The sequence below is a fragment of the Atheta coriaria genome, unplaced genomic scaffold, assembly GCF_025399875.1.
Source record: "Atheta coriaria isolate IRGN ID8LTWV9N9 unplaced genomic scaffold, Caltech_Dcor_3.1 hic_scaffold_4_pilon, whole genome shotgun sequence".
NCBI classification, from domain to species: Eukaryota; Metazoa; Arthropoda; class Insecta; order Coleoptera; family Staphylinidae; genus Dalotia; species Dalotia coriaria.
The window spans coordinates 708718-736444 of NW_027045446.1; the positions used below are offsets into that span (position 1 = coordinate 708718).

The window sequence follows — 27727 nt, forward strand, 5'->3', positions numbered from 1 at the left end:
AATTGGAAACATGTTTATTTTGAGTTATATTTGCAAAATTATTTAATTTTTTTGCAAAAATTGCAATTTTTACAGTTTTTTGCTATTTTTCCGATTGTAACAAAGAAAATTTTGTAATTTGGAAATTTAGAAATAGATGGCGCTAATGATACGGCATATGGCGCTTTATTTTAGGTTAAATTTCTAAAATTTTTGATTTTTTTGCAAAAAAAATGCAGTTTTGGCAGTTTTTTTCTATTTTACAATTGAAGTTAACAAAATATAAGATTTTAGATGTTTTATAATAGATGGCGCTGATGATATGTTAAATAGACCTTTATTTTAGGTTAAAATACTAAATTTTTAAATGTTTTGCAAAAAAATTACACTTTTTGCAGTTTTTTCCAATTTTTCCCAATTGCACCAAACAAAATGTAATAATCCAGAAATTCCCGAACAGATGGCGTTGATGATGCAACAAATGGCGCGTCCATTCCCACGTCGCAACAAATCGATCGTATGACTTCCGGCAAAAACGGAAATAGTGCACGAGTACATTACATCCACCTGCTACAGCAAAGTATTGACAGAATTCACAATCTAATAACAAAATTAAAATAAATAATAGTTGCATGTTAATGATAGAAAAAATAAATGTCGGTCGTGAATGTAAATGTAAATGTAAACGTGTAAACGACACAAACTATGTGCGATGTAGCACGGACATGAAAACGTTGTGGAAAATTGTTTAGCCACGGCAATAATGATCGCCATTTATAGAATTTACGCCGTCGTCGATGGCGGCGCGCGGCGAATGGGCGCAGTGCGCGCACGCCTGAATGGCGAATGAAGTAATACAGGAGTTTTACGAGCGCAATTAACATTTATTATATAGAATTATCATTATTGGTGTTTGCCGTGCAATAGGTAGTCAAGACTCAGTAGGAGGGCTCCAGACACGTTTGAATGTTGTTAATTATTGTGTAAATACTTTGTTTATCAATAAAATGCGATAAAATATTATAGTGATTATTATTGTAATTTTTTCATTTGCAGGATGATCAATCCCGGATTTTTACGATTTTATTTCAGTCACGATTGTTAAAAGTTGAAACATTAGCATTGGCAATGCGTACGACGTGCATTACTTGCAGCCGCAAAGTTGTGTAAACTCTTTTCGACGTTTTCTGCTCCTTGCTCCTTAATATTAAAATAATGCGCTTCAAATTGAGGCCCATTTAAAGACGCGTCATGAATATGCATGAGACGTCCGGCGAAATCCAGCGCAAGTTTTTTCAACCCTAAAAATTCTAAATATACACTGCTACAATGAACGAAGAATGAAAAAATTAGTATTAACTCAGTCGATTTCCTTCGTATTTTTGGAATTTACATAGAAAAATGAGAAAATTAAAAAAACGAAAAAACATAGATTTACATTTTTTTCCAAAAATTTTTTTGCAAAATTTGTATTTATTCAATCATTTTTGGTCAAATTTTTGTTAATTAGTATAAGAAAGTGTACATTTTAATTGCAAAAGATAAAATTTTATATAAAACGAAATTTTTTCAACTTTTTTTGGAAAAAAATTCAATTTTTTGCAAAATTTGCATTTATTCAATCATTTTTGGCTAAATTTTTGTGAATTTATGTAAAAACGTTTTGCAAAACACCAATAATCATAAAATAAATTGCCAAATTAATTAAATTGTCAATTTAAACCAAAAATATATAATATTACCAAAAGCAAAAATATGTAACCTTTTTCCAAAAAATTTGATTTTTGCAAAATTTGAATTTATTCAATCATTTTTGGTAAAATTTTTCTAAATTTGTATAAGAAAGTGTAAATTTTAATTGCAAAAGATAAAATATTATATAAAACGAAAAATTTTCAACTTTTTGGGAAAAAAATTGAATTTTTTGCCAAATTTGCATTTATTCAATCATTTTTGGCTAAATTTTTGTGAATTTTTATAAAATAGTAAAATTAATTTGTCAATTTAAACCAAAACACCAAAAACAATAATCATAAAATAAATTAAATTAAGAAATCAATTTAAACCTGAAAAAATATAATATTACAAGAAACAAAAAATATGTAATCTCTTTTCCAAAAAAATTATGATTTTTTGCAAAATTTGTATCAACTCAGTCATTTATTGCCAAATTTTTGTAAATTTTTATAAAAAAGTTTTGCAAAATCCCAAAAAGACATAAAATAAATTTGATCCACATTATTTTTTCAAACTACAACCAAAAACAACAAAAAATCTATTTTTTTCTAATCAAATGTCCAAACACAATTATTTAATATTTATCTCTCCGCCTATACTTTTCAACATATCAAAGTTTCAAGGATGAGATCAGATCGAATCCCCGAAGCGTGAAATCAAACTGCATGGTTCATCAAGCGCGGCGAAATATCACATATTGGATGTGTAATTTATTCAAAAACTAAATTTGCCACAAAAAAAAAATCCCACTTCAATCCACCCAACGCACTGTATAAAATATGTGTTAATTTACGCGTAGACTAATTTGTTTCTCTTTTTTTCCGCCGTCGTCGTTGTCTACATCTCTGATTTAATTTATTTGTACAGTTGTAGTTGTTAAAACACACCTTGATGTTAAACGGGCCCGAAACAGGAAACGCTCAATTACGAGTGTGTTCGGTGCGCGTCTTTCATCTCCGCGCAGCGTTCACATTATGTCATGTCGTCGATAAATTTTAATTAATGCACACACATCGACTGCAGCACGCATATCGCGCAGACGTGTAAAATAAAATCAAATAAAACTCGCGGCGCCAAAGAAGAAGATTCTTGTCTTGTCTGCATGAGACTTTCATCTACAGGTTGTTAAAATACAAAAAAATTAAAAACTTTTATAATAAAATTTTTAAAATTAAATTAATTAAATGTATGATTATAATAAAATATTTACTAGTATTGATTTGTTGTAAGTGCGTAATTTACGTGAAGGAAAGCCAAGGTTTTACATTTACACTGTTATAAAATAAACACTTTTGCTGAGCGTTTCTTAGTCATCAGACAAGTCGCGGGGTCGGGTGTTGGAACTACTACAACTCGTGTGTCAGTCTGGACCCGAAACAGAACACACGCTAGACGCGTTCGCGACACCGCAAGTTCCACACGCGAAAATCACTGCAGTGCCAATCCGCATAACCAAGCTAACCGACTAGTAACGCACGCGCGTCATGTGCCACCTAGCGAGTAGAAGTGATGTTAAGTCTACGTGTGGTGCAACAGTGCGCGTATGATGACGCTACTCAACCGCTACGCATGGCCGCTATGGCTCGGAACCCTCACAATACTACTACAGATATTCACATGCGTCGCGTTTGAAAACCAACATCAATACAAAGGTAGAATAAAAACCAAGATAATTGTAATTATATGTTGACGTATTAATTGATCACGAACATGAAATAATTATCTACGTGTACTTGAATCGAATGAAAATATGTTTCATGTTTGGATTTTTATTGAATAAGTTGAAGTTGTTTGTTGTTTGCCCACGATTTATGTAGAAATTGTTCTGCAATCGAAGTGAATATGTTTAATATAAACGTTTACATTTCGACAACACAAACAAGCGCTTGATGGACGCTGTTTGCAACAGCATCCGATCGAAAATCGCTGTGCATTTATAGACAAGAGATCAAATTTAACGTCGTACACATTCAAGCATTACGTCAACAGACATAATGCACAAAACCATTGATATTGCACACAATCTGTTTCAAATCATTCCGCTCACAACGCAATTTAATGTGTTACTGATTCCAAACACTCGAAACCGATCCGAATTATCAAATATTACATACAGACGATTTAATTTCGTGAAGGACACTTCATGCTTTGATTATTTTTGACCTAATAATTATGAATTTAATGCGCGATGTGAATTCTCATTCTTGGAAGTGTTTGATTAAGTGGAAAAATAAAAATGCTTTCCGACTGTCAGCCCGAATGATTTGTTGCAAACCTTGAGCGATCATTTCATATATTTTTTTGTCTGTGTCGCGTTTTAAATTAAAACTCTCTCATTGTGCACTTGTTTTATTTATGCTGCGTTCGGCGAATGATTAATTGCATATCGACTTGAGGTATTTTAATAATTCACTTATTTCCGTTTTCGTGCGAATAACATTTTGCGAGCGCGCAAACGTCTCAAGTGGCTCGCGCTCGACATTTAACGCTTCTTATTTTTATGTGAGATAAATGTTATAGTCGGGCGCACTGGCGGCCAACTGGCATCGCATAACCATCGCATAACCCAGAACGAGAATTGCGAATGCGACTTTGTCTTGGAATTACACTGGCATTTCTTACTCGTACTCGAGATATTAATAACTTAAATTTACTTTTTGCACAAAAAATATAAAAAATAAAAATACTTAACGTACGAATCCGGTTACAATAATGACAGTGTTAAGATTTATGTATCTCGTGCGTAGCTATTATTAAGTCTGAAGGCGTTTCCGATTTTGATTTTGATCGTGCAGCGATTACATCCCTACTAATATTATAAATGCGAAAGTCTTGATGTTTGTTACACTTTCACGCAAAAACTACTTAACCGATCATCATGAAAATTTGTACACACATTCTTAGTGGTCCCCGAATGGTTATAGGCTACTTTTTATTTAATAAAAAAAATTATTTTTTAAATAAAATAAAGAAATTGTTTAACCAATAATACCTCTGCATCTGGCTATTTGACTACTTTAACGCCATCTAGCATTCCAGCAATGAAGCTCAAACCTATGTACTATAGTACCATCACACTGTATTATCACACTGTATTACCGACAGCTACGTCAACATCAAATCCAATTGACTACACTATGGAGACTGTACACTATACTTCCATAGACTATACTTTCAGCCATTTTAAACTTCCCGCCATTCTACTTCATTGTTACTTCTTCTGTGACTACAGACGCGTACGGAAGCAACTTCATTATTTTAGATATTCGCAAGCGAAGCAGCGGGTTAAAGCTAGTCGTAAATACTTGACTAACACACTTATAATTACATATATTACATAAATTTGTTTATAGGCAGACATTTTCCGGTTTTCCGGTTTTTGTTTTTTGCTTTTAAATGATCAAATTACGCATCTATTACATGATTGATTGATTGATTGATCTTTTTGTTGAAAACTGCGCTCATTTTCGCAAAATGAAACAAAAAGCCAATAGAGATAACGACGACGTGCATCATGATTGATGGATTGATTGAGTGCCGATTAATAACATACTCTTCTGATAGTTTTTCGAGTGTATTATTATTTTATCAACATGTTTACATTTATACATTTTTTGTTTTTGTTTTTTTTTTTTTCTGTGTGCTTTTAAAGCTCCAGCACGGATATGAGCGCGCTTAATTTGCATCCGAAATTAAAAATAATTCAACTCCGGCGGGCATTATAATATTATGTTTGCGTAACTCGCGAAAGGGGTGCGAAAGCGTTTAAATTATACGGCGGAAATTCGAAGCTGCGTGGAAGCTCTTGCGCCCTCCACACAGCGATGTAAAATAAATTAGGTAATAGCTTTTTGCTAATTGTGCTTGCGGGGGAGTGCGAGTGCCATGCACTATCTCGATCGTGGAATTTCCACCTGCAAAACTCTCCGAAAAGGGTTGGTAAAAGCTCGTAATTATAATATTGAGTTTTTGGCGACTTTACATTTAAATTTCACTAAAATTTATCCATGAAAAAAAAGCTCCATTGAATTTTGATTGAATTAAACTCGTCTAATAACCGGAAAACTTTGAGGCCAAGAAATCCGATCGCTAGTTAATCATCCAATTATGTTCAGCCCGAAAAAGCTCGCGAGCTGCGAGCTTAACTACACGCATAAACTTTGCAAATTGTTTTTTAATAAAGCTCGCCACTGCATTGTTTTCAACGCGGTTAGGAGATTAATGAACACTTTAAATCACAAAAAAAATTTTTTTCTTTTTATTCGCAAAGCTTTTGATCTTTTGATATTTTAACTGGGAGCTTTTGAAGTGTTTGAACCTTAGATGAATCTTGTATATAGCTCGCATGCATCTTGAATGAAGTGTTTTCGTTTGTGTTTGCACACAGGAAATGTCTCTTGAATCTTGAAGCTCACAGCTTAAAGCTTTCGCTTTGTGCCATCTTGCCGCCTAGCCCCAGCTAAATGGGCAATAGTTTTGTGTGGAGACGAAAACGAAGTCTGGAAAACTCGGCACAGACAAAAGAACTACATTTAAGATTATCGTTTTATAAAACTTTTAATTATAACAGAAATAAATTTCAACACGAAACAAAGGAAACATTTCGAGGCGAGTTTTAAGAAGATTTATTAAACGTAAACAAGTTCGACAAGTAATTTTTAATTAAGTAGATTGTTTTCTTATTCCCCCTGGAATGTTTAATTTGTAAAATGTAAACGAGCGCCATCTGTGACACAAGGAAAAAAACAAAAGTGTTTTTAGGTTAAATTAGGTTAAATCGAAAACAGTCTTAATACTAAGAGAATATCCGTGTATAAACTTGTTTCGTGAGTATTTATTAGCTGCTGGTTGTGTGTAGATGTAGACCCTGAAGGCCTGATCGAATCCGAGTGCAAGATCTCGAAGAGCGGACAGGTTGGCTATAGATTTATGGCTTTTAATTAGATGGTTAAAAAGCGCGCGCGTCGGCCGGAAAGATTTGTTGCCGATTCGTTCGACTGCAATTAATTAATGCTGTTTCGATACGCGCCGCGCTAATTATAATGAACATTATAGCATGGACTACATAGACGACTTCGATATCTACTCGTAAATAATATTTATTCAAACTATAATTTTGCGTAAAATATGATAAATTTTATTTTTATTCCTCTTTTTTTAGACATAAAATTTGTTCTATATTAAATTAGCGTGTTGTAATCGGTCGTAAAATTTAATAGTTGTTTACTGTTTGAGGCGGATTAAGTCATGGGAAAGTTTCAAAAATTTTTAACCGACTTAAGCCAAGGTTAAGATGATCTCAAGAATGTTGGCGCCAGAGATTTTTATTTCTTTCTTTTTACTTAATAAAAACATTTTTTTTAATTTTTAAATTATTTTTTTAAGGACTTTATTCAAAATCTTTACATCCTGATGATTTTATCTTGAATTGGACAATACCAAGACGTGTCTCTGAGTTTGGTCAACATGTCAGCCATAAATTGGAGACTTTTCATGATGGTCCAGTGCATTTTAATGTTACCATCGATGAACGTGAACACATGTTGGTTCTACAACCGTATAAGAGCTTTATAGCTCCGAATTTAATTATAGAACGCATGCGTGCTAAAAATTTACACACACGAAACCGGCTTAAGAGGAGTTTGGATTGTTATTATCATGGACATGTGTACAATGATGAAAAATCACGTGTTGCAGTTTCAACCTGTAATGGTTTGGTATGTTTATATTTATTTATAAAACAAGCTTTGAGCTTTTTAATATTTTTTTAAACAATTTTTAGACTGGGTTTATTCATACAGAAACCGGAAGATATTTTATTGAACCAGCTTTGATTTCTAACAAAGAAAATATACATAAACACTTGATATTTAAACGTGCAATTTCTGATGTGGGTAGAAACCGGAAGCGGAAAAAACGACGCCGGAGGGGTTCCAAAAACTGTGGGACACGTGAACCTAAACGAATGACAGAGTAAAGAATATAAATATTTATTTGATAATTTTATGTATTTTATTTTTTTTATATGTAGATTAGAGTGGTATCAACATACCGGAAGTGGAAAAATAAACGTACAGGAAAAACGCCACAAGATGCGTGAAAAGATCCGATTTGCTTCGATGAACAACTTGAAAAAACTCAAATACAAAAGCGTGCATCACAAGCGACATCAGAGGCACAGAATTAAGCGATCCATCAGCAGCCCACGGTATGTGGAGGCCCTTTTAGTAGCTGATTCGTCCATGGTTGAGTTTCACGAAGATGGCGATGTGGAAACGTATCTTTTGACAATCATGAATATGGTCTGTGATTTTTCCATCTTTTTTTTTTCTCTTACCAATTTTCTTATTTTTATTTTTTAGGTTTCTTCATTATATCTAGATCCTAGTATAGGAAACCTTATCAATATTGTAGTGGTCAAGATAATCCTCATTGATGATCCTTCCGCAGCTCCCGATTTGAATATAACTGTAAACGCGGATTTGACTTTGAAAAACTTCTGTAAATGGCAAAAGGAATTGAATCCCAAAAATGATTCCCATCCACATCATCATGATGTCGCCATTTTGATTACCAGGAAGGATATTTGTGTTAAACAGAATACTCCTTGTAATACCCTTGGGGTTGCTAATGTTGGAGGGATGTGTAAAAGTGGAAGGAGTTGTAGTGTCAATGAAGATAATGGGATATCACTAGCACATACCATTGCTCATGAAATGGGTCACAAGTAAACATAACCCTCTTTTTTTTCTTCTACTGATTTCTTAAAATTTTATAATTTTAGTTTTGGGATGTATCATGATACAGATAAAATAGGTTGTAAGGGACGTGAGGGTTCCATGCTCCACATAATGACACCTTCCTTTGAAGCGGATACTGTAGAGGTATCCTGGTCATCTTGCAGTCGTAGATATGTCACCACTTTCCTTGAGTAAGAATTTTAAATTTAAAAGTGTTTAATATAACTTCTTGTAATAAATGATTCATCAGTAAGGGATATGGTGAATGTCTCCAGGACTCACCATCTGAAGAAATCGCCGAGTATGAATACCCGCAACTCCCAGCTGGGGCTATCTACAACGCAGAGTATCAATGTCGTCTGCAGTTTGGTAATAATGCCACTGTATGCGTGCAGTTGGATGAAATCTGTACCAGGTTATGGTGTGAGGTGAATGGGTCTTGTACAACTCAGCTAAGACCAGCTGCTCGGGGACTCATTGTGGGAAACACATGGTGAGGAAATTCAGGTCTCTAAAAGATTTTTACTGAGGGTGTACTTTAGTGGTGTCAAGAACAAAATGTGTTCCTATGATGGACCCACCAATTGCAATCGATGGAGGTTGGGGAGAATGGTCCCCTTGGAGTGACTGCTCTAGAACCTGTGATGCAGGTGTCTCCATCATGGAAAGGGAGTGTGACCATCCTAGACCCAGTGGTGGGGGTAGGTTCTGTGTAGGAGAACGTCGTAGGTACAAAATTTGCAACTCGGATCCCTGTAGGCAGAAGACACCTACATTCAGGGCACAGCAGTGTAGTGCTTTTGATAATGAGACCTATGAGGGTCAACTTAATACATGGGTACCATTTTTTGATAAAAGTAAGGTATCATAAACCAATTTTAAAAACCTTTAATACAAGTTTATTTACAGATGAACCTTGTAAACTTTACTGTTCTGATGCTAATGATACAGTGATAGTCCCATGGAAAGAAAGGGCTGCTGATGGTACACCATGTAATGTAGGAACAAGGGACCTCTGTATTGCTGGTATTTGCAGGGTTGGTACCTAAATATTAAAATAAACTAAAAATTAAGTAATATTTTGTTATGGCTTAGAAAGTAGGTTGTGATTGGACAGTGGACTCCATAGCAGTTGAAGATGCCTGTGGGGTATGCCAGGGAGATGGTACCACATGCGACACCATCAAAGGAATCTACCACAAACAAAGTGNCTTATCAATATTGTAGTGGTCAACTCATTTTTTTCTCCTGTTTTGTTAAAATTTTCATATTTTAGTTTTGGGATGTATCATGATACAGATAAAATAGGTTGTAAGGGACGTGAGGGTTCTATGCTCCACATAATGACACCTTCCTTTGAAGCGGATACTGTTGAGGTATCCTGGTCATCTTGCAGTCGTAGATATGTCACCACTTTCCTTGAGTAAGAATTTCTGTTCTTCAAAAAGTGTTTGATATAACTCCTTGTAATCAATGATTCATCAGTAAGGGATATGGTGAATGTCTCCAGGACTCACCATCTGAAGAAATCGCCGAGTATGAATACCCGCAACTCCCAGCTGGGGCTATCTACAACGCAGAGTATCAATGTCGTCTGCAGTTTGGTAATAATGCCACTGTATGCGTGCAGTTGGATGAAATCTGTACCAGGTTATGGTGTGAGGTGAATGGGTCCTGTACAACTCAACTAAGACCAGCTGCACCGGGGACTCATTGTGGGAAACACATGGTGAGGAAATTCTAGGTCCCAAAATATAAAATTTAGGTCTTTATTGATGGTATTCTTTAGTGGTGTCAGGAACAAAAATGTGTTCCTATGATGGACCCACCAATTGCAATCGATGGAGGTTGGGGAGAATGGTCCCCTTGGAGTGACTGCTCTAGAACCTGTGATGCAGGTGTCTCCATCATGGAAAGAGAGTGTGACCATCCTAGACCCAGTGGTGGGGGTAGATTCTGTGTAGGAGAACGTCGTAGGTACAAAATATGCAACTCGGATCCATGTAGACAAAAGACACCTACATTCAGGGCACAGCAGTGTAGTGCTTTTGATAATGAGACCTATGAGGGTCAACTTAATACATGGGTACCATTTTTTGATAAAAGTAAGTGATTATCCAAAATTATTTACAATTTTTTTAAAAACGTAACTTACAGATGAACCTTGTAAACTTTACTGTTCTGATGCTAATGACACAGTGATAGTCCCATGGAAAGAGAGGGCAGCTGATGGTACACCTTGTAATGTAGGGACAAGGGACCTCTGTATTGCTGGTATTTGCAGGGTTGGTACCTAAATATTAAAATAAACTAAAAATTAACTAAAATTTTATTATGGGTTAGAAAGTAGGTTGTGATTGGACAGTGGACTCCATAGCAGTTGAAGACGCCTGTGGGGTATGCCAGGGAGATGGTACCACATGCGATACCATCAAAGGAATCTACCAGAAACAAAGTGGAGGAGCTGGATACAAAGAAATGTTTGTTGTTCCAAGTAAGCACAAAAAAATTCAATCACCTCCTCATACAGAGTGTCCCAGAAACAAGAAACAAACAAAAATACCAACAATGCAAGGAATTTAACGATTTTGCGGCTTCATCACCACAATCCGGGGTGTTGTGCGCGTGTGGTTAAAATACCGCCTAACCGCCCGTTCATTAATTCCACTTCCTACGCCATGCACATCCGGGCGCATCCGTTTCACACTTTAATTTTAATCCGATTTACAGTTACATAATGCGTATGATAATTACCTGTAATCTTCGTTTGCGTCACAGCGACTACAATAAAACTGTTTTTGTAGGTGGTTCTCGAAATATTCGCATTGAGGAAATTGATTATTCAGCGAATTACATTAGCATTGCGAGCGCAGTCTCACAGCGCACGTACTTGAACGGAAAAGGGTAAGTCACCCCTCAAGGCGTACACCTGTGTACTAGTACTAGTTTTCTTGAAAGACGACGTCCGCACATACTAGTCGAGTAATGAAGTACCCGTTTTCCCACAGGCACATCACCCTCCCGGGCGAGTACACCGTGGCAGGTGTGCAAGCGCTCTACGAACGGGATAATGAATTGGAAAAGATACGCATTCCAGGACCCATTCAGGAATCCATCTTGTTCTATGTACGTATGAAATAAAAATTTCTTCATTTTTTTTTTGTTTTAAATTCTGCATCATTATTTTTTTACGATTGAAAACGGCAAAAAGTTATTCTAATCGTTCACGCTCGATTCGGCACGCTTCGGCAAATCGTTAATTAAAATACGCCCATCCGCGGAGGCCGCTTTTGAGCACTCTCGTCATTAAAACGCAAGCATGGGATGAATAAAAAACCCAACGATCCTACCTATCAAGTGTATCTTCCGGTCGATTGAAGCTCACTTCAAGCCTCACTCATTTTTTCCATTTTTATTCAAGTGTTGAAAATTAAACTTTTTTCTCATCTCTTTTGCTCTGAATTTAATTTTTTAGATATTCTTCCATGGTAATACATACAACCCAGGAGTGAAATATGAGTTTACAATGTCGAAGAAGAAACCCCCGAAAGAAGTTAAATATGACTGGGTGCTTGACGAATGGACGCAATGTTCGGCAACATGCGGGGGTGGCACACAGACCCAACTGGCACTATGTCAAGAGTCCATAATAGGTTTCAATACACTTTTAGCTGAAGGATCTGCTACTATTGTCGATGAATCGTACTGCGAGGAGTCGGAACGACCGCCTCCGGCGTTAAGGGTGTGTAATGAAGAAAACTGCCCTTATCACTGGTGGATAGGACCATGGCAATCATGTCCTGTTAGTTGTATACCACAGGTAAGCAAAAAGAAGAAATCTGTAAATTTTATAAATTAGGTTAGTGATTCACAACTATTGATTTTATTTTTTCTTCTGTGAGTAGCAAGGGGAGAAAGCTGTACGTCGCAGGAGTGTAATGTGTGTAGATGGACTAGAGATGGCGTTGCCTGATCATTTCTGCGCGGCGGATACCCGCCCCAAGGAGCGGGAACCCTGCAAAGGCGTGCCGAAGTGTGTCGAGGACAATGGGGATGAAAACGAGACCTAAATTTCGTCAGTTTGCACCAAGGCCATTGTATTTTACACCACAAACACGATAATTTATTTTATTAACCGGTAATTTTACAAATATCAGTTTAGAGTTAAGGGTTGACCCTTTTTTAATTGCACGATTACTTAAATATTTAAATATTTAACAATAAATTAATGATTAACAACAATTGTATTATTTAACGTTTAACTGAAAGACTGATTAAAATTATTTTAATTTAGAGGTTTTATGTTATTCAGTTCTTATCAACCCTTCTATATAGTTTAAAAGGGGTAGGTCACAGTAGAAATTAATGTCTTCGTTGCATTTTGTTGAATATTCATGGTCGGAATCGAATCTAAAATGAAATATGTGAGTAAAACGAGTGGAAAAGTTGAATAAAAAACGCTGGAAATATTATTATAGCAAATTTGCAATTTGCAGCCGGCGGACGATGGTGAGATTCGTTATCAAAGACGACACTTACTTGAATAGAGTCATCAAAAGGTCTTTCACTAACGACGTGCCTCTCAGGGGCACATAGGCGCGAGCATCGCAAATTGCACGGGTTATACAGGCTGTTCCATTAAAACCCAAACTAAAAAAATTAATTTTTTAAATTTTTTCAAAATTTTTGAAAAAATATTTTTACCCTTGGAATGCTATTGATATCTGCTCAAACACTTCTCTTTTTTGACGTCTGTGAACGTCTTTTCGCCGTTTTAACCATCGCGTATCACTGGGCAAACTAAAAGGCACATCACACTCCGCTGCCAGACGTAAACCAGTTGGTGTTTTGATCATCAACGACTTGATTAATGATAGTGTCATCTGAAGCAAACAAATTTTTTAAAAATTAAAAAACTGAAAATTTATGTAAGTGAATGATTTCATAAACAAATATGGATCATGTATATCCGTTCGATTGCGGTCCATCCATCCATCCATCGCCGGTTTCCGTAATTAGCTGATGTTGCCTTTCCGCAACTTTAAATGAATTTCCCGACCTCATATCCGGCGATCGGCGATAGACGCGACTGCCGTTTACCACCCGCTGACAAGCGCACACCTTACACATTGGCAGCGCATCGATTTTCAAGTGACAGCCGTTTACTCCCGTCCTGCGATTTCTATACGGCTATACAACATCGACGATACTCGTTTCAAGTGCTCGTTCACATCCGATATTCGATAGGTATGCTAAGGGGTAAGTTAACCGTTAAAGTCTACTTCAGGAAAGTGCAAAAGTGCAAAATTAATACATTATAACATAAAATTTATCAAAAAATGAATCTGGTTAAAAATAAAAAGATTGATTTACTTACAATAAAACTAGCTCCCTTTGGAAATGTCAAATAACGCTTCTTTCGATTGAGTAATTTATTTTCTCGCTTTGTGACTCCGTTTGCACCCCAATTCGCAACACTGTCATCGATTCTAGGTCGAATTTCTCCATTGAGACACAAAATAAATTCACAAATAACTACCATTAAAAATATATTAACTAAAAATTGTATTTTCATTTTAATTTCTTGTGATAATATAAATTTACACTTTGATGACGCCTGTGCAACGGTTTTCAAAGCACTAAAATTTATCCAAAGTGACTTAAGTCACATTGTCGTTAATTATCACGTCAATGTGCGAAGAATAAACTTCTTAAGGAAAAAAGTGTCTTAAGTATGCGCAGTGTGTACTTAAGTAGTATTGACTTAAGTCAAAACCGTTAACTTGTCTACGTTACTACCATTAATCACATTAATACACAACCAACGTAATCGTAAACATGCGCTGTTGTACTACACGTAGTATTATCATCTGTTTAGTGCTCTTATCAATGTTATCAACAGTGCAATTAATCACGAATCAAACCATTGAGTATTCTGATCATCGACGTGTGAAACGAAAAGTGATTTTTACGAAAAACAGTAAAATATTTGTAAGAAATTATTTTATTAAGCAAAAAATTAATTGTTAACAATTTATTATTTTGTTTATAGTTTCGTGTTAATGGTAAACTAAACGTAGTACCCTATGTACAAATTTTTGCTTATGGTTATGCCGTTCGTGTCAATTGGGACTTACCAGAGAGTTTATACAGAAGACATAAATTTTTCAAGAGGGATTTACACTCGGAATTAGAAAATATAAAATTTGACCAAAGGTAAACATTTTTTAATCTTTAGAAACATATTTTATACTAAAAATTAAATTTTAGTGAACATTTTCAAACATACGCATGTTTATTCACATACGTGTGTAATCAAATAAGTAGAATATCAACATCGAAAGAAAATGGCCGTAAATGTGGGGTTATGTGTTCCATCGGCCGAATTATCAAGGAATCCAGTGGTATGGAAGCAGATTTTTTTAAATCTATCGTTAATAAATGTAATTATTATATCGATACGTGTATGAATCGAAGTAGTAATGATTTAAGCAATAAAAATGTGTTTATGTAACTTTCTGCCACACTCTGTATATTTTTTTCTACTCCCAGTGTTAATTTTTAACTGTTCACTTTCAGTGGTAATTTATGTTAAACTCTTTGTAAATATCATTGACCTATGGAGTAAAATATTACCTCAAAGTTATTCTGCGTGTAGTCAGCTAATTGTAAACATGAATATTTTGTTTATAACAATTTTAGTTATGGTAACTTTTTGGAATTTTGCTGATGCAGTGCTTGATACCAGTCGAACTGTGAAAGAACGTCAGAAAAGAGCGTTTTTGGTTTATCAACCAGGTTTAAATTGGGTGCAAGTATGTATTTTTTCAATTTTTGCTAAAATTTTGCATAAAAATTTTTTTTTCCGAAAAAAAAAAGATGGTGATGGGTATTGGTCTGCCTATTGAAGTCCAAGATAACAGTATCACAATGGGAGCAGTGGTAAAGTCCTATTATGAACTCCCAAACAATGTCACGCAGTATACCAACCCTACTATTGATATAGAGCGTAAAAAGCGGAGGCGCCGGGCAACACCGTCCAGATGGGATATTTACAACACTTTACAGGATTTTATCAAAAGGTAAATTTTTAAATATTCATTTCTAACAAAAATTTCTAACAAAAAAGGAATAGTTTTGGGTTTTCCGATGGAAAGTCATGTTTGTTGAATTCTGTTTGTGAGTCCTCGAAACACAACTTCGATCCAAACGCCGGGGTGCTTGCCGAACTGCTCCACCTGCTTTTGACGTAAGTAAACGGACAAAATCCGAGGCTTTTCACATCTTCACATCAAAAATGTATCAGTCCCTTCGCCGTGCGTTCAATCATCCCTCGAAGTTAAGCTTCGGGATGTCGAACGTTACGAAAGCATGAAATTTCAGCATGTGTCTATTTCCAGACCTTCAACTACCTCGGAAGATGTGGAAAACGCATTGGATAGAGACTTTTACGTTGCGGAAATGACCGGAAAAAGGACCACGAATATAGATTGTCAACGGCTGTATCCATGCGAAAGTAATCTGGTACAGAAATTTACTCGCTTATTTTCATAATGTACGCAAAACATGCTTTTGTATTTATTTTGTGACGGTGAATAAATCAACATAACTTTTGGTACAATCACGATAATATTTGGCACATTGTCCTGGCAGTGCTTTGGCACCGAGCATTTGCGCCGCATAATAATCGTTGTCGGAGTTTTCGCTGGGTGTTTCACGGGTTGTCGTTGGCCGGAAGAGGACGTGCAGAATCTCGTCCATTATGCCACGTGATTTATCGATGGGCACGTCGGCTAATTCGCATATGGTACGCAGGAGGCATTCTTTACCGCCGAAGCCATAAACCTGCGCGTATTGTTCGAGGATTTTATAAACATCCCAACGGCTTGTGCTCAGCTCCGCGGAGCGTCTTTGGCGGTTTCTTGCGTAATAAATATTCGGATTGGTGTAATCGTTAGAGTTTCGAGGCAACAAGTATAATGCTTTTATTACTACACCTACAACGACGGATTCATCTTGCAGATCAACTGGAAAACCAGCACCCATAATAGCCTAAAATAATTAATTTTTTTGTTGTAAAATTTTTTATTTTTTTTATTTTTGAAGAAAAAAATTACTTACTTGAACTTTAGATACAGGACTAGGATAAACCAGACTCCGCTTGCTCCTGAGTCTATTATCCGTGCTGGGGAATTCACAAAGGACAACGCACACAAGCGTAACGAGCGCCAGGACGAGTCTAGTCATCTTTAATCACGTCCTCGCTGCGGTGACGGCAGAGATGTCAAACGAAGAACAAAGCCGAGCAGATGCCTCGCTTCAGTTGGTGTGGAACACCGAGCAGAGACTAATCGACAACTGGCCGACAGGACTCATCAGGGATAACACCGCATACATTTTAATTAGTGCTAATTAAACTAATCCCAACTAGAAATAACTGTAAAATAATTAGAACATTGTTTCAGTAACAGTAAAGTATTTATTTTTTAATTTTTAGAAAAAAATTCTACAGTTTAGATGAATTTCAAGATGGAGGCATCACAAGAGGGATACATTTCTTTGCAGTTATGAGTTTTATTTGCTGAATGGTCGTAGATGTCTTCGTTTTCATAATCATCAATTGGTTTTACTCTAAAAAATAAAAAATTAATAAAAATTTACAAAAAAATTATTTTTTTTTTTACTTAAAAATTGCTTTCAGTATTTCCTCCATAAAACTACCCTTTTCTGATCCCTTCTGATGAACCTCACAAATAGCCCTCAATAAACAAGCCTTCCCATCTTTACTTTGTCTAAAAATAACCACAAATAAATTATCCTTCCATTGACACTTTAGATAAACTCACGTAGATAAAAACTTTTCAATTTTTCCGTAAAGATCCCTCCGAGTCCGACGATGTACTTGATGATAAATCGATGCGGGTGAACTTGGTGTTGACTTATAATACACCTCACCCCTGCTTCCCGCAGACGTAACCCGATCACCTTTCGTGAGTTGTATCGGCTGTGAGAAGCGATAATGCACCGGTTGCTGCTGGGGAAACTGCTGACGACGGCGGTTTTGATAGTTCTGATATCGATACCTGTTGTAAGCAGGCGAGTAGTTGATGGAGATCGGATTTTGATATCCGCTGTATCCGAACTGATCGTTGAACGCCCCCAGAAGGTTTATAGCCGATTGTGACACTTTGGTAGTCGCTGGAGGTGATTGTTTCTTGTTTGCAATCGGATCGAGAATTGTGTACTTCCCGGGCGGGTCTTTGCGATGTAGGAGCTCGGCTTTTTTTCGATAGGGTTGAAATGGGTCGTGGGGTAACTCCCAGGCCAAGGCTGCTGTTCCTCCGATTGTGAAAATTGTACTTTTACCAATTACAGGCATAGTTAAACAATAAACTATAAATAATATTATTTTAGGTTAGAAAATGATTAATTACAGAATTTTTACTAACCTAATTGTAGGGAACTTCCTTCCGGGAAAATTAAATATCTTTTACGTCTTGATAAAATCTTCATAGAATCTTCATCAGAATTTTTATTTTGAGTTGAATTTTGGGAATAGATTATGCTGATGTTGAAGCATAGAATAGCAAATATAATACGTCGCATTTTGCTCTCAGAATCTCAGAATTCTTTTTCTTTTCGCTCGGTTTTTCTTTTCCGGTTGCTTGACTTTCTTTCGCTTGAGTCGGCTTTGTGCGCTGAAATGAACCCAATAATCACGGGAAGACGAGGCGTAAATAAATCAAAAAAGAAACGCAGAAACCCAACGGTAACTCATATTTACACCGACAATTAGCAACTTCAGAATTGAATTAAATTGTTTCAGTTCTAATTCTAACTCATATAAAAACACATAACTGTAATATTAACTGTAATAATTTATTAAGAATAATACGAGTACATTCCTAGTGCCATATCAACTAAAGAAAAAGTACACTTAGAATATTTTATTGAACATTCTTGAGACTTTTTTCCATGAAGATGTGCTTCTTGATATAATCTATGATCTTCTGGTTCGTGGTCAAGTATTTCCTGTATTGGAAATCTGTAATTTTAAGTTTTTAGTTGTTTTATTTTAGACTTAGAATTTATTACCTACCCAAAGACGGTCATGATGCTTTTTTCTAATAGCCCTATCTCTTCATGATTCGATATAAACATAGCAGCGGCTTCACATAAAGCTCTAAGCACACATTGTTTGCCGTTATAGCCCATTCTGTAACACAAAATAAGCGGTCATTTCAGAGATCCAAGTTATCAAATAATACGCCTACTCACGAGTCCATGATGAGTTCCATTTTCTGATACAAATCACGTCTGCTACGCCTTCTGCGGACAAATCCCCCGGGGGTTTTGTAGTCTTCTAAAATTGCACTGCTGTTGGGAAGGTCGTAAGAAATGCCCCAGTTAAGGCCTTCGGTGATGAATTCTGAAGGTCGTATGATAGCCTGTGACGTCATACAAATCGCAATCTGGAATATATTGATAGTTATTTAAAGTAATACTTAGATGTAGAATTTTAATTTACTTACTGATAGGGAAGCTCCTTCTGGAAATGCAATATATCTTTTATGGCGAATTGGAATTTTAGAAATTATAGGTGATATTATGATTAACATCAGAATTGATTTTAGAATTATTTTTGTATACATCTTTCAACGTTGTTTACGAGTATGACAGAATAAGAATGGAATTAGTTAGAATGCACAAGGAGAATGAGTTTAGTTAAATAGTGTTAATTAAGTCATGTTGACTTAAAATTTATTAGAGAAATTACGAATACAGTCCTAGTGCCATATCTACCAATGAAAATGTACACTTAGAATAAAGTTCTGAACACTTTTCTATATCAAATAATTGTTGTCCTTAATATGTGCATCTCTGTAACTCCTGTGGTCATTTGGTTCGTGACTTAGAATTTCCTGGGTTGGAAACCTATAAAACTAAACTTAAGCCAAATCACTTTTAAAAAAATAGTTTACCCAAAAATTATTCCCAAAACTTCTTCTAGAAAACTCTTTTTTCTTTGATTGAATATAGTGGCAGTTTCACAGAGGGCTTTCAAGATGCAATCTTTACCATTATAGCCCATTCTGTAATAAGAAGTGATTTAGAATGCAAAAAATTGAAAAAAAAAACAAATAGGAAGTAATTACGAGTTCATAATAAGTTCCATCTTTTGATATAAATCACGTCTGCTGCGTCTTTTACGAACAAATCCACCTGGTGTTCTGAAATCTTCTATAATTGAAGTGGCATTTGGTAAATCATAAGATATTCCCCAATTTATGGCCTCTGTGAAGAATTCAGTAGGAAATAAAAAAGTTTGAGCTGTCATACAAAGAGCAATCTATAAATAATTAATTTTAATTATTAAACATAAAACATTCAGATACAGAATTTTGCTTACTGATAAAGTTGCACCTTCAGGAAATGCTAAATATCTTTTTTGTCGTTTTAGGTTAGATCCTACAGTCTTAGAATTTATTTTAAATACAAATAACTCCAATATCAACAGATAAAAACAAAAATTGGCAAAACGCATATCGACAAAATTATTTACGAGTTATATAAACCGTAACTGTAAGAAAACTGAACAGTACGCAGAATTCAAGCAGTAATCTTGAGTTTGGTGCTAATTAAGGGACACATAAGTAGTTTACTTTAAATCTTAACACTATACAAACAAAAATCAATAAGAATTGACACTTTGAAAGATAAACTATAACAAGTGATACAAAAATCTTATTTTTAAACTGGAATATTTTGAATATCAAAATAAAGAAGGAATATTCTGAGTGTAGAATCCAAGCGCCAGGTCGATCAATGAAAATGTACATTTGGAGTACCTATCGGAACACTCATCCGGATCAGATAATCCTCTCCCTAAAAGATGAGCATCTTGATAGTGGCAATGTTCCTCTGGTTCCAGACTCAGAATTGGTCTTATAGGAATTCTGTAGAATACAAAAATATAATGTAGATTTTATTTTATATGATGTGATTAAAAATATTTAAAATACAATACCGAAATATTATTCTGATGATTTTTTCAACCAAACCTTCACTTTTTTGATTGAACAAAACTCCTGTTTCACATAAAGCTTTTAGAATACAATCTTTTCCATGGTAACCCATTCTGAAACATAAAAAATTTAATTTACTATGTTTTTTAATGATTTTTAATTGTTTACGAATCCATAATAAGTTCCATTTTTTCATATATTTCTCGTCTATTGCGATTTCTATGTCTAAATCCTCCTAGAGTTTTGTAGTTTTTAAGAACTACTGTATTATTGGGTAAATCAAAAGCCATGCCCCAGTTTATGCCTTGTGAGAATATTTCATGAGGGTTTATAATGGCTTGTTCTGTCATACAAAATGCTACCTAAATAAAATAATTCAGACTTTTTATTTATTATGTATATTTTATTAATTCTGATGTTTTTCTTACCGAGAACGTGGTACCGGCTGGAAATGCTACATATCTTTTACGACGACTACGAATCAATTCTGAATTAATTTCTAAGACTAACAAAATTAAAAACAATAATAAAAGGATTAGACTCATTTTTAAGCCACTTGAATACTTCTTTAAGGTTGCAAAGATAAACTTAGAATGACAAGAAATATATTGTCACATGTCACATAATTAGTTGGCTTTAGAAATTAACACTTTTGCAAAAACAAGAAGAGAATAATTTACAAATGCTCCAGATTCTAATATAACGTAACAAAATTATGCAATTTTATTATTTGCGAATTTTATAGTTACAAATCTGTTGATTTTCAGAAATTAAACAATTTATGAAAACAATTATAATAATAATGGATCTAATTAAATTAACGATGGAATATTCTGAGTGTAAAGTCCAAGTGCCATGTCAATTAAAGAAAACGTACATTCTGAGTATCTAACGGCACATTCATCGAGGTCAGAGACATTTTGTCCAGAAATCCTTGCATTTCTATATTCCTTATGGTCATTCGATTCATGTTTTAGAATTTCTTCTATTGGAAAGCTATAAAATACAACTTATACAAATAAAATTCTACATCTAAATAAATTTGTTTACCCAAATACAATTCTTAGGATTTTCTGCACAAGACCATTACTTCCTTGATTAAACAACCCACCAGCTTCACAGAGAGCTTTCAGAATACAATCTCTACCATTATATCCCATTCTGAAATTACCCACAGTTACAGATTTTATAAAATTTAGTTTTAGATTTTGTATAGGTAACTTACGAATCCATCATAACTTCCATCTTTTGATACAAATCACGTCTACGTCTTCTCCTGGCAACAAATCCAGGTGATTTAAAATCATCTAAAATCGCAGTGTTGTTAGGAAGGTCAAACGATAAACCCCAATTGAGACCTTCGCTGAAAATCTGCATAGGATGCGCGATTGTGTTTGTCGTCATACAAACCGCGACCTGTTTGTGTGATCCAAGCGGAATATTTTATTTATACGGTCAGATTTTGTGAAGTGGAAAAGACGAAAAATAAAATTTGTAAAATTGCTTACAGACATCGTGGCACCCTCGGGGAAAGCAACGTATCTCTTGCGGCGCAGCGAATTTATTTGCGACATTAACAAAGCGAGCAGCAGCAATAAAACCACAAAACGCATATTGGGAATCACAAACAAACACAAAAAGAAGTCAAACTTAGACTATGACTAGAAGAAAAGAAAAAAGTTAAGTTAACTTAACTTAAGTCAAGTTAAGTGTTAATTAATTTACTTAAGAGGTTAACACCGGTTAAAACTGTGAAAAAATAACTGAAACAAATGATTAGTTGGTGTAATTTGTGTAATTCAATTTCGCAAGTATGGTTAATGATAAAATTGATAAAAACCATGGTCGGGATGACACTGGAGTGATATGAATTAATGAGGATGCCATCAAAAAAGGCAAGTCAGCCGCAGCGGAACGATTTGGTGTAACCAACGGGAAATATTAGTTTCATTCATCTGGCTGCTGTCGCATAGCCGCCGCCGTTGCTTCTGGGAGATGTGAAACCCACTGCCCCCGGCCTCCACCCCCAAACACACACAAAGTGTGGCAGAGTGCGTTCTCGTTGCTCGTCGGCGTTATTGACTCGCTGCGTTCGTCCGCCCTCGGCGGGCATCGGGCGGCGGCACGAGTGGCGGCGTCGGCGGGCGCCGCGGATGCTGCACCCCAGTAGTAGCCAGGGATGCTGAAGCGTCCCCGGCCCGTCCGCCCCAGCCAGCCCGCTCGCGTCCGTTGTTTCTAAACTTTTCGCACACGCACCACTTTTACCAAGATTATGGTGTCGATAGTGGAGTTATGTGAAGACCTAGACCATGGTTCTACCAGCTTAATAAGCATGTAAAAAGGTAACACCTATTTATCTTTTATTCTGATTTTCCGGTCGCGCTGGTATCAGTTGCGGAAAAGTGGGCGTTCACTGCGTTAGGCCTTCTACTCGTACATAAAAGACATTATAATACAAACAGGATTATATTTTTTCTAAAACCCGTTTTATTCTCATTCTAAACTAAAAAGGATGAAAAAAAAATCATCAAAAGTTTGGAAAAAATTAGCCTTTTAAAAATATGCTAATTTTTCGCGACTAAAACTCACATCAAAAGACTTTTTACACTCAGAAAAAAATCCTGAAAAGAGACAAAGGAGGAGTGGTGAAACTGATGAATCCTGGTGAGTGTTTCAAGGACCTGCCCCCTTTTTACAGCGCGCGGCCGCAAGCAACAAAAACGAATAAATATTGAACGAGTATTGAATGTTTCGCCCTCCGTCAGCCGAATTCAAGTGGATTAGCTACATACTATCTGCATATTTATTTCGGAAACTTTTAAGTGCTCACTTTTAAGATGTAACAACCAAAAAAAAAATATCCATCTGAAAAGTGACAAACGTTTCGGGACAAAAACCATTTAGAAGTTTTAATTAATTTATCGAGGCGCGCTTAATAAACGAAGACAAAGTTTCCGAGGTCCTGAAAGGCACACAACACAAACTTTCCAACAAACTTTTTGTCCTTTCGCCTTTTCTTCTCTAGATACAACCGAAAATAGATTATGACTTGTTATTATTAATGTTTATGTACTTGTGAAGTAGTAAAGTAGTAAAATTGAAATCGGAAAACGTTTTACCTCCAGCGACGGTGATGGCGGAAGCATCAATCAAAACCCGATTGCCGGTTCGTGTATTAATCACTTCCGCTGTTGATAAAACGGCGTTGCACCCCTGTGAGGGGAAACTATAACATCCCCTAATTCTAAATAACTAAAAGATGCTCTTTTGGTGTCTCTTGAGATTCGTGAATTAATTAAATCACACCTCGAATACGGAGTGGCTTGTATTGTTTGCTAAGGCATTTCATAAATCATTCAATGAACAAGCGCGTCATTTGTCATCTAATGCTTTTGTGTGATCCATGTGATTTGCATATATTCGCAGGACATAAATGATGGAGCTACTGCTCACGTGGTTCATACTCGGTTTGGGGAGCATCCCATCGATCAACTGCAATCCGGACGCGAAGCGGCTCTACGATGATCTCCTGTCGAACTACAATCGTCTCATCCGGCCCGTGGGCAACAACTCTGACCGGCTCACGGTCAAGATGGGTCTTAAGTTGTCGCAACTCATCGATGTGGTAAGGAAAGCATTTTTAACCATTTTGTTAAAATATAACGCGCCCTATTGATTTCTTAACGGTTCAATGGACCAGTCGGTGAGATGTGAGTTGACAAGGTCGTTTATCGGCTTCTCGCCTCGAATTAAAATTTATAAATTTGTCGTTCACTGTCGAAGCTCACAGAGTAACGTTGTGAAAGTCATGATGACGGCGTGTTATTAAATTAACTTGTCATTCTCACACCTTTGTGATAGTGTTTTTTTTTGTTTTTTGTTTTTTTGTATTTTGTTGGTTTGTCAATTCCCAATTATTGAATGCAGAGCAAGTCAAGTCAATTTCGATTAGGTACGCACCCAAGCGGAATCATTTCATCATCTGGTTGCTGTGCTCTGGTTGCTTTGTGTCGAATGTGAGGCAGACGACGAAATTAGACTTCCTCCTTTGGCGATGTTAATCTGGAAGTCGCCGATTCGCCAGCATAATGAGTTGTCTTTGAGGCGAAGCCAAATTACGCAAAATGCCTCACCCTAATTATGGCGGCGTCGCTCAAAACCGCTTATACCTGTTGTATTCAGACCTTTGACTGCGACCCAGTTCAAATATTGCATCAACCTCAAATTCAAACCTTAAATATTTTCGCTTCTGATTTTACGAAATTAATGAATACACAACTTTACCACGACTTGAAGGAATTCCATTAGTAGGACAAAGTTTAAATTGAAATTCGGAAAGTTGGCGAGTTTGTTTTATCGATTCGGGTTCAGGTTTTGTTTGATTGCTATGAAGGGCATGAATGAATGATGAACAATTGAATATTTCATCACTAAGATTTGAGTCAAAGGTCAGTTATTCTAAAATGTATGCTGCGTTGGGAATTTCAGAATTTAAAGAATCAAATCATGACGACGAATGTCTGGGTGGAGCAGGAATGGAACGACTACAAACTCAAATGGAATCCCGAAGATTACGGCGGGGTTGAAACCCTGCATGTGCCATCCGAACACATTTGGCTTCCGGATATTGTCCTTTACAATAAGTAAACATCTTTGCTTGTTTTCTAAGTCTGCTTGATCTGATTCTGTGACTATTTCTGTGTTTAGCGCTGATGGTAATTACGAAGTCACAATAATGACCAAAGCAATACTACATCATACCGGAAAAGTGATGTGGAAACCTCCGGCCATCTACAAGTCTTTCTGCGAAATTGACGTAGAATATTTCCCGTTTGATGAGCAAACGTGTTTCATGAAGTTCGGGTCCTGGACCTATGATGGTTACATGGTAGGTGTTTTCTTCTTTTAATTTTGAGGTATAAAGGTTGTAATCTTGATGATTTTGATGTTTTAAAGGTTGATCTGCGACATCTATCACAAACAAAAGATTCAAACGACATAGACGTAGGCATAGACTTACAGGACTACTACATATCAGTAGAATGGGACATCATGCGGGTACCAGCAGTGCGCAACGAGAAGTTCTACAGTTGCTGTGAGGAACCCTATCCGGACATCATCTTCAACATAACCCTACGAAGAAAGACACTCTTCTACACTGTGAATCTTATAATTCCTTGTGTGGGTATCTCCTTCCTTTCTATTCTGGTATTCTACTTACCCTCAGACTCCGGCGAGAAGGTGTCACTCTCCATTTCCATTCTTCTTTCACTAACCGTGTTCTTCTTGCTTCTCGTTGAGATTATCCCACCTACTTCAATCACTGTACCATTATTAGGGAAGTACCTTCTCTTCACCATGCTGCTGTGCACCCTCTCAGTAGTAATCACCATTGCTGTGCTCAACGTCAACTTCCGGTCACCAGTCACCCATAAACTAGCACCTTGGGTAAAGGTAATCTTCATTGGTTTTCTACCAAAGTTTCTCTTCATTGAAAGAAAAGGATGAAGAAGAAGACAAACAAACAGAAAGCGTGCTCACTGATGTTATCCATGTGCCGTCAATGTTGGATAAATGTAAATCCTTTGATGCGTTTGATCTTGGCCTGCCTCCACCTGGAGATGTAATGAGGCCTTGTTTTGGTGAGGCACCATTCCCACCGCTGCCATTGTCCGGCGCCGATGAGAAGATCTCTACAGTCCTGCCACCTGCCGCACCAATACAATGGAAGGCATCAGTGATGTGAGCCCAACCTTCGATAGAAATTTGGCTGCAGGATATGGAGAAGACCCTTGCGGACGCGCCAAGTTCATTGCTTCCGTACGTCAAGAACAAAGACAAGTTCGAGAATGTCGAGGAAGACTGGAAGTACGTCGCTGATGGTGCTGGATCGACTACTTCTTGTGGATATTCGCGCTTGCATGCGTTATCGGAACAGGATGATTATCTTCAAGCGCCCTCGCTCTACGACACTGCAAACCAATCGATGATATTCAAATCTCAAAAGTGGCCAAGAAAAATTTGGCATTGCTCCAGAATGGTGCGGAAGAATTGTAAATTAATAAACTGAATGGATAATAAGCGTGGTGAGCGTACACGACGGATAATTCTGAGTACTTCCAAAATGTTAATAATAAATGTTAATTGTTGGCGAAGATGTTGCTTTGGCGTAATTGATGATTAAACACAGATGGTACGAACAAAGTTCGCGGCGAAGGCGCAGATGGACATTATAAAGGAACAATACTCCATATTGTAATGCGATAACGATGATAATCATTATTACATAGAACTTGTTTTGTTATGGATAAACTGTGGAAAAATAACAGAAATGGACAAAATGGACACTATTGATTATAACTATAATTGTGAGTTGTGTTTACTCTCAAATATTATTATTATTATTATTACTGTGAGGATGGGGATGATAAGCTGTTTTTCATTTGATGGAAATATTAATTGAATAATAAGTACTGACTGTAGAATTGTTGCTTTATTGGTAACGTACTTTTATCGAACAGACAGACAGAAATAAATTTTGCATTTAACATTAATTTTATCGCTAACTTGGTGTTTTTATTTCATATCCAAACCTCATACTGTTAATTTATCATTAAAATAATAACATTGTAAAAGTATACTATACTTTTATTTGTTTTTAATTGATTCACGTGACATTTCCAACGTGAAATGAGATACAATGGACGTGAGTTGATAACATTCGCTGCTGCGATAGCTAATGTTTACAAAACATTGCAACAATGATATGAGAAACTTGCGGGAATATTTTTAGTTGAAACGGACATTTTAGCGACATCTCAGAATGATTTTAAGAGTTCCGTTTGAATCTTGTTATTGAATCGTGTATTTGATAAGTGAGCATATAAAGAATTGAATGGCGATTCTGCCGTCTACCTGTAATCGCTCGCAAGGATACGGATTTCATTGAACAACATTATTTAATTGAACATCTATAAATTAAGCATAGATAATAATAGATTATATTATTTGCGTTTAAATTGCAACGTATACTACATAATATCTGTTAATGAATTGAAAAACTAGATGATTTATTTAAATATTCATTACAAGCGTAAAATAAGATAAAGACAATGAAAATTGATAAAAGCTACTATTGCGATGTTAACAAAGCGCAAATCACATATAATGAATTAATTTATGATAAAATAGAAAATTCATTCAGATATTCTTTACTTTTATTATTTCGAATTGATTCACGTGATA

General features: G+C 36.0%; 8 protein-coding genes, 1 long non-coding RNA gene and 1 pseudogene across 9 annotated transcripts; 5 read left to right on the top strand and 5 right to left on the bottom strand.

Moving 5' to 3' along the window:
• Positions 1-3026: 3026 nt before the first annotated feature.
• On the top strand, positions 3027-12698 carry LOC135790358 (A disintegrin and metalloproteinase with thrombospondin motifs 12-like). Its single transcript, XM_065300562.1, has 14 exons — positions 3027-3368; positions 7102-7433; positions 7499-7689; positions 7748-8018; positions 8079-8443; positions 8501-8647; positions 9942-10185; positions 10246-10561; positions 10614-10741; positions 10800-10950; positions 11261-11360; positions 11465-11582; positions 11932-12276; positions 12362-12698. The coding sequence occupies exons 1-14, from the start codon at positions 3260-3262 to the stop codon at positions 12524-12526; spliced, it is 2982 nt and encodes a 993-aa protein (XP_065156634.1). The 5' UTR covers positions 3027-3259; the 3' UTR covers positions 12527-12698.
• LOC135790669 (A disintegrin and metalloproteinase with thrombospondin motifs 12-like) lies at positions 8985-9883 on the top strand. The gene is made up of 4 exons (XM_065300944.1): positions 8985-9313; positions 9366-9493; positions 9552-9679; positions 9733-9883. Exons 1-4 carry the CDS (start codon positions 9025-9027, stop codon positions 9881-9883), a joined length of 696 nt encoding a protein of 231 aa, XP_065157016.1. The 5' UTR covers positions 8985-9024.
• Positions 12699-12730: 32 nt separating the features above from the next.
• On the bottom strand, positions 12731-13998 carry LOC135790745 (uncharacterized). Its single transcript, XM_065301016.1, has 4 exons — positions 13834-13998; positions 13161-13339; positions 12996-13106; positions 12731-12866 (listed from the first exon to the last, which is right to left on the bottom strand). Exons 1-4 carry the CDS (start codon positions 13996-13998, stop codon positions 12761-12763), a joined length of 561 nt encoding a protein of 186 aa, XP_065157088.1. The 3' UTR covers positions 12731-12760.
• A 407-nt stretch (positions 13999-14405) lies between these two features.
• On the top strand, positions 14406-14837 carry LOC135790360 (uncharacterized). Its single transcript, XR_010547737.1, has 3 exons — positions 14406-14447; positions 14509-14672; positions 14727-14837. It is a non-coding gene; the product is annotated as an uncharacterized lncRNA (long non-coding RNA).
• A 323-nt stretch (positions 14838-15160) lies between these two features.
• On the top strand, positions 15161-16010 carry LOC135790746 (uncharacterized). Its single transcript, XM_065301018.1, has 4 exons — positions 15161-15271; positions 15336-15538; positions 15592-15705; positions 15857-16010. The coding sequence occupies exons 1-4, from the start codon at positions 15161-15163 to the stop codon at positions 16008-16010; spliced, it is 582 nt and encodes a 193-aa protein (XP_065157090.1).
• Positions 16011-16034: 24 nt separating this feature from the next.
• LOC135790747 (uncharacterized) lies at positions 16035-16703 on the bottom strand. The gene is made up of 2 exons (XM_065301019.1): positions 16578-16703; positions 16035-16508 (listed from the first exon to the last, which is right to left on the bottom strand). Exons 1-2 carry the CDS (start codon positions 16701-16703, stop codon positions 16035-16037), a joined length of 600 nt encoding a protein of 199 aa, XP_065157091.1.
• Positions 16704-16969: 266 nt separating this feature from the next.
• On the bottom strand, positions 16970-18141 carry LOC135790748 (uncharacterized). Its single transcript, XM_065301020.1, has 4 exons — positions 17906-18141; positions 17303-17849; positions 17141-17248; positions 16970-17087 (listed from the first exon to the last, which is right to left on the bottom strand). The coding sequence occupies exons 1-4, from the start codon at positions 18060-18062 to the stop codon at positions 16970-16972; spliced, it is 930 nt and encodes a 309-aa protein (XP_065157092.1). The 5' UTR covers positions 18063-18141.
• A 197-nt stretch (positions 18142-18338) lies between these two features.
• Positions 18339-19146, bottom strand: LOC135790750 (uncharacterized). The gene is made up of 4 exons (XM_065301022.1): positions 18989-19146; positions 18735-18928; positions 18556-18672; positions 18339-18501 (listed from the first exon to the last, which is right to left on the bottom strand). Exons 1-4 carry the CDS (start codon positions 19106-19108, stop codon positions 18339-18341), a joined length of 594 nt encoding a protein of 197 aa, XP_065157094.1. The 5' UTR covers positions 19109-19146.
• Positions 19147-20229: 1083 nt separating this feature from the next.
• On the bottom strand, positions 20230-22069 carry LOC135790752 (uncharacterized). Its single transcript, XM_065301024.1, has 8 exons — positions 21991-22069; positions 21708-21898; positions 21533-21643; positions 21360-21478; positions 20911-20987; positions 20651-20844; positions 20485-20595; positions 20230-20413 (listed from the first exon to the last, which is right to left on the bottom strand). The coding sequence occupies exons 1-8, from the start codon at positions 22054-22056 to the stop codon at positions 20230-20232; spliced, it is 1053 nt and encodes a 350-aa protein (XP_065157096.1). The 5' UTR covers positions 22057-22069.
• A 590-nt stretch (positions 22070-22659) lies between these two features.
• On the top strand, positions 22660-26539 carry LOC135790593 (acetylcholine receptor subunit alpha-like 1; annotated as a pseudogene).
• Positions 26540-27727: the final 1188 nt, after the last annotated feature.

Coding starts and splice junctions, on each gene's coding strand:
- LOC135790358 (XM_065300562.1), top strand. CDS start 3,260: ATGATGACGCTACTCAACCGCTACGCATGGCCGCTATGGCTCGGAACC. Junction 7,690..7,747: donor GAACCTAAACGAATGACAGA/GTAAAGAATATA, acceptor TTTTATATGTAG/ATTAGAGTGGTATCAACATA. Junction 11,361..11,464: donor ACGTACTTGAACGGAAAAGG/GTAAGTCACCCC, acceptor GTTTTCCCACAG/GCACATCACCCTCCCGGGCG.
- LOC135790752 (XM_065301024.1), bottom strand. CDS start 22,056: ATGTCGCAAATAAATTCGCTGCGCCGCAAGAGATACGTTGCTTTCCCC. Junction 20,988..21,359: donor TGCCGTTAGATACTCAGAAT/GTACGTTTTCTT, acceptor TAATTTTGTTAG/TCTTAGAAATTAATTCAGAA. Junction 20,414..20,484: donor ATCATCAGAATAATATTTCG/GTATTGTATTTT, acceptor TGTATTCTACAG/AATTCCTATAAGACCAATTC.
- LOC135790745 (XM_065301016.1), bottom strand. CDS start 13,998: ATGGTAGTTATTTGTGAATTTATTTTGTGTCTCAATGGAGAAATTCGA. Junction 13,340..13,833: donor CAAAGGGAGCTAGTTTTATT/GTAAGTAAATCA, acceptor TGTTTGCTTCAG/ATGACACTATCATTAATCAA. Junction 12,867..12,995: donor CTTTTGATGACTCTATTCAA/GTAAGTGTCGTC, acceptor ATTTCATTTTAG/ATTCGATTCCGACCATGAAT.
- LOC135790748 (XM_065301020.1), bottom strand. CDS start 18,062: ATGCGACGTATTATATTTGCTATTCTATGCTTCAACATCAGCATAATC. Junction 17,249..17,302: donor ATTGAAAAGTTTTTATCTAC/GTGAGTTTATCT, acceptor GGTTATTTTTAG/ACAAAGTAAAGATGGGAAGG. Junction 17,088..17,140: donor ATACTGAAAGCAATTTTTAA/GTAAAAAAAAAA, acceptor TTTATTTTTTAG/AGTAAAACCAATTGATGATT.
- LOC135790746 (XM_065301018.1), top strand. CDS start 15,161: ATGGTAACTTTTTGGAATTTTGCTGATGCAGTGCTTGATACCAGTCGA. Junction 15,272..15,335: donor CAGGTTTAAATTGGGTGCAA/GTATGTATTTTT, acceptor GAAAAAAAAAAG/ATGGTGATGGGTATTGGTCT. Junction 15,539..15,591: donor TTACAGGATTTTATCAAAAG/GTAAATTTTTAA, acceptor AAAAAGGAATAG/TTTTGGGTTTTCCGATGGAA.
- LOC135790747 (XM_065301019.1), bottom strand. CDS start 16,703: ATGACTAGACTCGTCCTGGCGCTCGTTACGCTTGTGTGCGTTGTCCTT. Junction 16,509..16,577: donor GTCCTGTATCTAAAGTTCAA/GTAAGTAATTTT, acceptor TAATTATTTTAG/GCTATTATGGGTGCTGGTTT.
- LOC135790750 (XM_065301022.1), bottom strand. CDS start 19,108: ATGTATACAAAAATAATTCTAAAATCAATTCTGATGTTAATCATAATA. Junction 18,673..18,734: donor ATGGAACTCATCATGGACTC/GTGAGTAGGCGT, acceptor TTTGTGTTACAG/AATGGGCTATAACGGCAAAC. Junction 18,502..18,555: donor AGCATCATGACCGTCTTTGG/GTAGGTAATAAA, acceptor TTAAAATTACAG/ATTTCCAATACAGGAAATAC.